Raw genomic sequence first — 8,467 nt, forward strand, 5'->3', positions numbered from 1 at the left:
TCTCTATATATATATATATATATATATATATATATATATACACATAGGCTACACACAAATACTGTGGGATTGTGATGGTGATGGAATTGTCGGAAACATTTAAATTTGCGAGCAAAACAATCCCACGCCTGTCTAGACCCTGTAATACAGTATATAGCCTACAAACAGTATTACTTTAATTTATCATGAAGAGTTCATATGTGACTACCTTGAAACAAATAATTTGATGACAATTGTGCTCTTTAGTGGTCCTCCGGGTAAAGTTCTTCTTCATGGCTAAAGTAGCGGCGCGCCACCAAATCATCAGTGTAGCGTGAAAATCATCACGACTCTGCTTCTTAGAAGATTTTTTGTTTGTTTTATTTAATGTGACCATATTTGTTTAAAGAGTTATGATGGGAGTCATATTGCATCAGATTGAAGGAAAAGCAAAAATCTGAAAAAATAAATAAATAAATAAAAATCATGATTGCACAGCAGTCCAGTAGGTGGAGATATGCATGTGTGTCGCCGATACATTTAAACTAACGAAGAAGAAGGAGAACCGGAAGTAGATCGGGTCAGACAGACAAAGGGCCAGTAAAGATGTCTCCGCCGTCTTACTTCGACTTCACTGAAGCCAGAGATAAATTTACGGTAAATTATCATCACAACCGCTTACCGATAGACGTGCTTTGGCATTGGCAGACGATTTTAAAATGAGAGTGTTTTGTTTCTATCCCTTGCCTGCCAAGTCTCTTCTCCAAAGTCGTATGTGATAGAAGATATTATCATGATATGTTGCGCTGTGGAAGCTTCTGTCACGAAAACAAATTCCTCGTATGTGTAAACATACCTGGCAATAAAGCTCATTCTTCTTCTCTCTCTCTCTCTCTCTATATATATATATATATATATATATATTTATGATGCATTGGGCCTATTGGACTCGAGACGTGTGTACAGTAATTTGTTAGTGAATATTTTAAAATAGATGATGGTGTTTGTGGAGGACATAATGTGGTACTATGATGGAAATACATTGTTACTAAATGAAAAACATGGGATTACTATGCTGTATGAAGAAAAATAACATTTTCACTGTACTTTGGTGTGACTATGTCTGGAAACCACGTGATATCGTGCCACATTTAGTGTTTTTGTCATAAATGCTATAACCACTTTACTCAAATTTTATCAAACTAGCTTTTTTTTTCTTCCAGGCTGCCGCTAAAAGTGCTGTCGATATCAGGAACTGCAAACCCCTGACCAACGCTTTCAGCCACCTGCCTGGAAAGTAATAATCTTTATCAAGACTTTCATGGTTTTGTTTTCATTTGTATGTTTATTTGCTTAAAGCATCTTCAGTTGTTGCATTACACCATTGCTCTGTGTGATTTCTTTTGTTTCTTTACAGTGAAACTGAGAAGAAAGCCACTCTTGATCAAGCCCTGCGTGGAGTTCTTGAGGAGCAGATCGTGAGTCCACTGCTTCTCCTTTGTGCACCATTCAATATCATGTTCACTGCAGAATACTTGCATTATTTTGCTTATGAGTTATTGTGTATAATGATGATTTGATTTGCAGGTGAAGCAGAAAGCAAACGTTGAAGATTTCCTTTCTCTGATCTACATCAGTATAGACGTCGTGACTGAAGGTATGTGTGCAGCACCAGTGTTTTACATAAATATTAAAGTATAAAACACAAGATTTTCAGATCATCAATCTGTTTGCATTGATGTATTGTTTTCATAAAGGCGTCTGCTCTGCCACCACGCCTTTTCTTCTGCTGGGAGATGTTCTCGACTGTCTCCCTCTGGACCAGTGCGACAAAATCTTCTCCTTTGTTGAAGAGAATGTCTCTACATGGAAATCTGTAAGTTTGGAACTTGTAGTTGGTAGTGCTTAGTTTTTGTAAGTTATATGAATTGGATAAATATATAGGACCAAAGGAGTGTAATCGTTCCTGACAACCCAAAGAACCGCTTGCATGGAAAATTATGAAATGTTGCACACAGTTAAGAGGACATTTATACCGTAGCAAATATGGGGTCACCACCAACAGCTCAAATTCTCACATATGTTTATGCTAATAATTTAAGAGATTTGACAGTTGTTTGTTTCTGTTTCTATTTCTAGCAGTGTTGCTGAATGAAAAACATAGAATTGCTATGCTACATGACCAAAATAACAGATTTTGGCTGTAAATATTAAAAAATGGTGTTACTTGGTGTTATTATTATATAATATCATGCTACATTTAGTGTTTGAAGTTTTCATTAAAACTTACATTTTCGAACTCTTAAGACAGTTTTCGAAATCTTAGACAGTTCAGGTGATCTTTACCAAATTTGGCTCTTTTTTAGTGCTGGGCGGTATGACCAAAAATTTATATCACGGTATTTTTCAAAATTATTCCGGTTTCACGGTACATGACGGTATTTTTTTTTCATGCATGACTGGGTGTTAACCATATGTTTTACTGATTGAGAGAGGAAATACTGCAGTATATTGACTTAGAATGCCCTATTTTACTGTCATGATGAGTGAATATTGTCAAAAAATACACTAAATAGTGACTAAACACGACCCCTTTTTTTTTATTAGTGTCGTCACTTTTTTTGTAAACTGGTATAGCTATGGTCAGTCAGTCTTCTTCCCATTAGCATTCTTGACCTCTTAATTGCTGTTTGCAGCTGTATTATTATTTGCTCTTTTTTGCAGAATGCATTTTACTCTGCTGGAAAAAATTACTTGTTAAGAATGTGCAATGGTGAGTTTCAAGTTTAAGTTTTATTAATGTTTTTTTTTTCTAAAGGATTGGTACAATATGTAATATGTATACTACATCTTAAAACAGACCCTTCTTCTTGTAAACAAACGTTTAAGTTGTCAGTTTTTATAATAAAAATGTATTTTATAATCAGAACGTGTTATAATTTTTAATGGTATAATTGCGTTTCTGCTATGGTTTGTTGAAATATAAACATTTAAATCAAATCATGAATTCTGTCTCGATACCCAGCGCTAATGCGCACATATTCAGGTATATCTTCTTCAGCCGTATTCTTTATTGCGAATGTGTTTGAGAAGCCTAACATCTCCACTGTGTTTGTCTACAGACCTCCTCAGGAGACTCTCGAAGTCTCAGAATACAGTGTTTTGTGGACGAATCCAGCTGTTTTTAGCACGTCTCTTTCCTTTGTCAGAAAAATCAGGTATGCTTTGTTACATTTCTTGGTTCTTTGTTCAGTGGTTGTTTTATGACTTGATGTTTTATCCTTGTATTACAGGCCTGAACTTACAGAGTCAATTCAACCTTGATAACATCACAGTGTTCAATAAAAATGAGCAGGATAGCACACTTGGACTGCAGGTAAAGTCATGCTGACAGATGTTGGGTTTGATTTACTTAGTCATGCATTTTTGAAAGTTCATGCAAGCAGACAGTTACAGCAGATTCTACATTAGATGTCAGATATGTTTTAATTTTTTCCCCCCAAGCACACAGAGGTTAAAGAGGAGGGGATGGACGTGGAGGAGGGAGAGATGGGCGATGAAGATGCACCTGCTCCTTGGTAAACAATATTTGTATTTTCACATCCTCTTAAGTTACGAGTCAGTGTCTTGCTTTTGCTCTATTTTGTCTGTTATTAAACGCTTATTCATTAGTGTCTAATTCAGAGGGCTTTTGTTTTGTAGCACCATTCCTATTGACTACAACTTGTACAGAAAATTCTGGACCCTGCAGGACTATTTCAGAAACCCTGTACAGTGCTACGACAAGTTCTCATGGATGACTTTCCTTAAGGTATTTGCTCATTCAGTTATCTGATGGTTTTATCCAAACCAAAATCTTCCTCCAAGGCAGTCATGTTGGATTAATTTGAAGTTAAATGTATTTATTAAAGGGATAGTTCACCCAAAAATGAAATTTGATGTTTATCTGCTTACCCCCAGGGCATCCAAGATGTAGGTGACTTTGTTCTTCAGTAGACCACATATGATGATTTTTAACTTTAATTGTTGCAGTCTATCAGTCGTATAATGCATGGCAATGGTAACAAAATCTATGAGAGTAAAAAAAACATGCACAGACAAATCCAAATTAAACCCTGCGGCTCGTGACGACACATTGATGTCCTAAGACACGAAACGAAAGGGTGATGGTTCATGAATCAACCCTTGAAGGTTTTGAACTTAAAACGTCTTGGTTACCAACCCAGACCTCAAGTAGGTTATAAGTAGGATATAGCATGAGTATGCACAACCAAAATAAAAAATGCACTGGGTAAATATGTTCAGACCGCTCATTTGCATGCTGACAGCTGTTAATGCACAATCACTGTTTTAGATCGACTAAATGTAATACTGTATAAGATTTCCATTCGAACTAAAAGCATAAATTTAGGCTATGCACTGCCGGTTTCAGAGCAACCTGCCAAAATAAAAGCCTGCTGATTTTAGGTTTCACTGATGGAAATTAATTTTAAAAAATAAGTAAAAAAACAAATAAAAGAAATTGAAAATGTAAATATTAGCATTGTATTTTTTAAGTGTACTATAAAATAATATAATTTTTATTTAACTCTTTATTTTACAATATAATCGTATTATTGCACTTTATTTTTATTATTTAATTAAGTGCAATAATACTAGTGTTATTATTATTAATTATATTATTTTAATAGTTATATTTAATGGGTCATACTGTGCGCAGTGTGAGCACCAAACTAAACCTTATGCACATCCCTGATTATAACCACCCCACCAATAGAGCTGAGAAGTATTTGATCGAGCTTCCTATAAAAAAAATAAAATTTTAAGTACAGTCTAAGTTTAGTTTTAAATGTGGACAAAGTATATGCACACTTTGTGGTTGTCCATAGTTTACATGTGATGGACTACAGTATATCTGTGGTCACTCTGATAGGCCACCCGTGTGAACTAGAGAAGAACTGACTAGAAACAGTTGGCATTTATGGTCCACCTGTATCCCCTAAATTGTGCTCTCTGTGCAGTATTCAGATGAGACACTAGCTGTGTTCAAGAGCTACAAACTGGATGACATGCAGGCCTCAAAGAGAAAGCTGGAGGAGATGAGGACTGCTGCTGGAGACCACGTCTACTTTGCCAAGTTCCTCACCAGTGAGAAAGTTGGTTCTTCCAGTCTTTATTAATCAAATGTTCAATAAGAAAGTCTTGCTGTTATAAGTACACTTCTGTCATTGTTGGCCTGGTAACACAAAGCAAATTTGCCCTCTTTCTGCAGTTGATGGACCTTCAGCTGAGTGACAGCAACTTCAGACGACACATTCTGCTTCAGTATCTCATCCTCTTCCAGTATCTCAAGGGCCAGGTCAAGTTCAAGAGGTCAGGGGAAACAGCAAGCATGTTTAGCATCATTTTAGTCATAATGCAGACTTTCCAAGCTGTAAGGATAACAGTAATGTACAGTTTGCCCTGCTTTTTGTCTATAATTTTTGTTTTTTACTTCAATTTCTCTCTAACCTTCGCAGTTCCAGCTGTGTTTTGAATGACGATCAGTCTTTGTGGATTGAGGACACAACCAAACTAGTCTATCAGGTTTGTTTTAATCTTAAGAATCACTGATTGGAGGTGTGTGCTACATATTCATTTATTACTGTACTCCTACTTTTCATTTAAGTTACTGAAAGAAACCCCTCCAGATGGTGACAAGTTTGCGTCTATGGTTGAGGTAAGTAGTATCTGCAAAGTATACGCACATATAGGCGTATGGATTTTAGTTGAACACGTATAGAAATTGCAGCCTAGTGCTCCAAAAGCTTTATCATTTCATTTTAATGTATTCATTATATCTTCAACAGCACATCCTGAACACAGAGGAAAACTGGAACTCTTGGAAAAATGAAGGCTGTCCAAGCTTTGTGAAAGAAAGGTATTACATAAATAAAACAGCACAAGATCAGTTTAGGGCTGCACGATTAATCGAATGCATTTGTCATGCGCATTTTGTTAAAAAAAGCCGGTTCTGTAATCAGCAGGAAATCATCATCACGTGCTTTCAGATGGAGCAGAATTTACTACACAGAGCTGTAGTTCACTGACAAGTTACGCAAAACTACGCAGACGATTTTATTGCGCGATTATGAAATCGAAGAAATTGTTTGCGATAATGACAGCTGTTTGCATAGCTTCTCAGTGAACTACGGCTCTGTGAAGTAAATGCTGCTGCATCTGAAAGCATGTGAAAATACCAAATTTAATAACATATTTTTACTCCAAACTCACTTCATAACGTCAGTCGAGTGTTTGAAATAAATCCTTCTGTGAGATGCGTATTTGGAGTTTCTCTGGCCTTTGGATGGAGATTTACTGCTGATCACAGAACCGTGCTTCACTGAAAGATACGCATGACAATCGCAGCTTCTGTCGAATCGCGATCTCGATTCCATTTCGATTTATCGTGCAGCCCTAGATCAGTTTATCAGTATTTACATAAATTAGCATTAAAGCGCTTTGTAATATAGATGTAATGAACTGACTCTGAAGAAGCATGCACAATTTGAAGAAGATTGGACATATAAATATAGAAACAGATATACTTACCCAAACATTCTGAAATCTGTCGTGCTTTAGATTATGGTGCTAATGAGATTTTAAACAATTCAGATATGACATATGCTTAATATATGCATATATTACATATGCTTAATGTATATGTAAATGTTTAAAAATGAGATGCATATACTGTGCAAACATTTCAAACTTGAAATGATTAATTTTAGAGTCAAAATGTATTTAAGTACAAAAATAGTCGACAGTGCTTCAAAGTGGTTTCTAATAGAGCTGCTGAGGAAATGACTGTAAATTTAACTTTTCTGTTTTCTGACTACCGTAAGTTTTTTGCTATTGGAGCAAATCGCTTTCAAGTGGTATTTGCTTGTAATTTATATCAGATTCATTGAACATTGAGATTTCAATCACCGTATTTTGTAAGTATTGGCTTGGAATCCTGTCTTATTTATTTGATGATTGAATGAACTCTTAAATAGACATAACATTGCAACTAGCAGCCAATTATATATAATGACTTGAATAATTATTATAGTTTATAATAAACATGAAAAGCTTGGAAGTGCTGGAAACATGCTTGAATATCATTCTTAAAAAATCTGTATGAGCCCACAAATAACATCTTTTTAACAAAAGCTACTGCAAGTTGTCATTTTGGGCTGCATTAATCAAAAAAGCTGATCTGTAGGTCATTTGCTGGATCAGAACCACACCAGTGAAGAAACATGTGCTGGGGTCCCAAAATCTGTAATAATCAAAGACAAAAATGAAAAATGTCACTTTAATGACATGATGGCACATCAAAACAGTAAAAGTGGGCGTCACTTTACTTAAGTATCCATAACCTTATAAACAGAAAAAGATTTAACTCTGAAAAATCAGCAAATTGTGTCTAAATTGATTGCTAACATTTTCACTCCTTGTCGTTCTGTTGACTTCTTTAGTTTGCAGGTGTGGTCTCTGCTCTTTATTTTTTAGTTCTGAATGGAAATGTGAATAGAGTTGTTTCTCTCAGGCCAGCAGAGACCAAACCCGTCCGTCCCAGCAGAAAGAGACAAGCACCAGAGGACTTTTTGGGGAAGGGCCCAGATCGCAAAATCCTCATGGGAAAGTAAGATAGTAATTGATTGCTGTGTAACAGAGGTGAAGTCTTCGATTCAGATCTTATCTTGCATTTCTGCTGTTCTTGACCATCAACAGTGAGGAACTCACGAGGCTCTGGAATCTAAACCCTGACAACATGGAGGCCTGCAAGTCAGATAGCAGGTTTGTGTTTGGCAAACGCTTGCTCACAGATGCTTTATGCGAGAAATGTTGCATTAATACATGTCTCGATTAAAGGGAGTTCATGCCATCACTGGAGGAATTTTTTGTAGAAGCTATCGAGCAGGCAGATCCAACTAACATGGTGGAGGATGAGTACAAGTACTGAGATTTACTAATTCAGTCTCCTAAATGATCAAACTATGCATCACAATAGATCAGAATAAATGAATTCTTTGTCGTCATTCCTCAGAGTTGTGCATAACTCAAACTACGGCTGGCGAGCCTTGCGATTGCTCTCCAGAAGGAGTCCTCACTTCTTCCAGCCCACCAACCAGCAGTTCAAGAGTCTGGCAGACTATCTGGAAAACATGGTCATCAAACTGGCCAAAGAGCTTCCTGTGAGTGGACATCCACATTATCAACCACTAGAGAGTTTTCTAGAATGTACTGTAGATAACATTCAGGCTTTTCAGTGGCTGGTATAATAGCAACGTATACAGTGCCGTCAACAGATATTGGCAGCCTTGATAAATATGAGCAAAACAGGCCATGGAAAAAATATTTTGGTCTTTCATTGAAAATATTCACAGAAATCTAATTATTAAAATAACTGAAGCATATTTTTTTTTTTTTTTTTTTATCTATGTGTTCCACAATTATTGGC

The 8,467-nt window shown here is 36.2% G+C and overlaps 1 protein-coding gene across 1 annotated transcript in view; it reads left to right on the forward strand.

The window, feature by feature from the left end:
- The first annotated feature begins 535 nt into the window (after window positions 1–535).
- LOC107711694 (THO complex subunit 1-like) overlaps window positions 536–8,467 on the forward strand; it is an 11,630-nt gene continuing 3,698 nt past the window's right edge. The window contains exons 1-19 of the mRNA XM_016516715.1: window positions 536–636; window positions 1,203–1,276; window positions 1,397–1,457; window positions 1,567–1,636; window positions 1,737–1,855; window positions 2,704–2,752; window positions 3,102–3,197; window positions 3,273–3,355; window positions 3,484–3,557; window positions 3,682–3,790; window positions 5,001–5,135; window positions 5,252–5,352; window positions 5,499–5,565; window positions 5,648–5,698; window positions 5,829–5,899; window positions 7,553–7,648; window positions 7,738–7,803; window positions 7,879–7,962; window positions 8,054–8,201. Coding sequence (XP_016372201.1) covers window positions 586–636; window positions 1,203–1,276; window positions 1,397–1,457; window positions 1,567–1,636; window positions 1,737–1,855; window positions 2,704–2,752; window positions 3,102–3,197; window positions 3,273–3,355; window positions 3,484–3,557; window positions 3,682–3,790; window positions 5,001–5,135; window positions 5,252–5,352; window positions 5,499–5,565; window positions 5,648–5,698; window positions 5,829–5,899; window positions 7,553–7,648; window positions 7,738–7,803; window positions 7,879–7,962; window positions 8,054–8,201 — 1,605 coding nt within the window. The 5' untranslated portion in view covers window positions 536–585. The remainder of the gene's footprint in view (window positions 637–1,202; window positions 1,277–1,396; window positions 1,458–1,566; window positions 1,637–1,736; window positions 1,856–2,703; window positions 2,753–3,101; window positions 3,198–3,272; window positions 3,356–3,483; window positions 3,558–3,681; window positions 3,791–5,000; window positions 5,136–5,251; window positions 5,353–5,498; window positions 5,566–5,647; window positions 5,699–5,828; window positions 5,900–7,552; window positions 7,649–7,737; window positions 7,804–7,878; window positions 7,963–8,053; window positions 8,202–8,467) is intronic.

This window comes from Sinocyclocheilus rhinocerous, unplaced genomic scaffold (assembly GCF_001515625.1).
Source record: "Sinocyclocheilus rhinocerous isolate Xijiao unplaced genomic scaffold, SAMN03320098_v1.1 scaffold807, whole genome shotgun sequence".
Taxonomy (NCBI): domain Eukaryota; kingdom Metazoa; phylum Chordata; class Actinopteri; order Cypriniformes; family Cyprinidae; genus Sinocyclocheilus; species Sinocyclocheilus rhinocerous.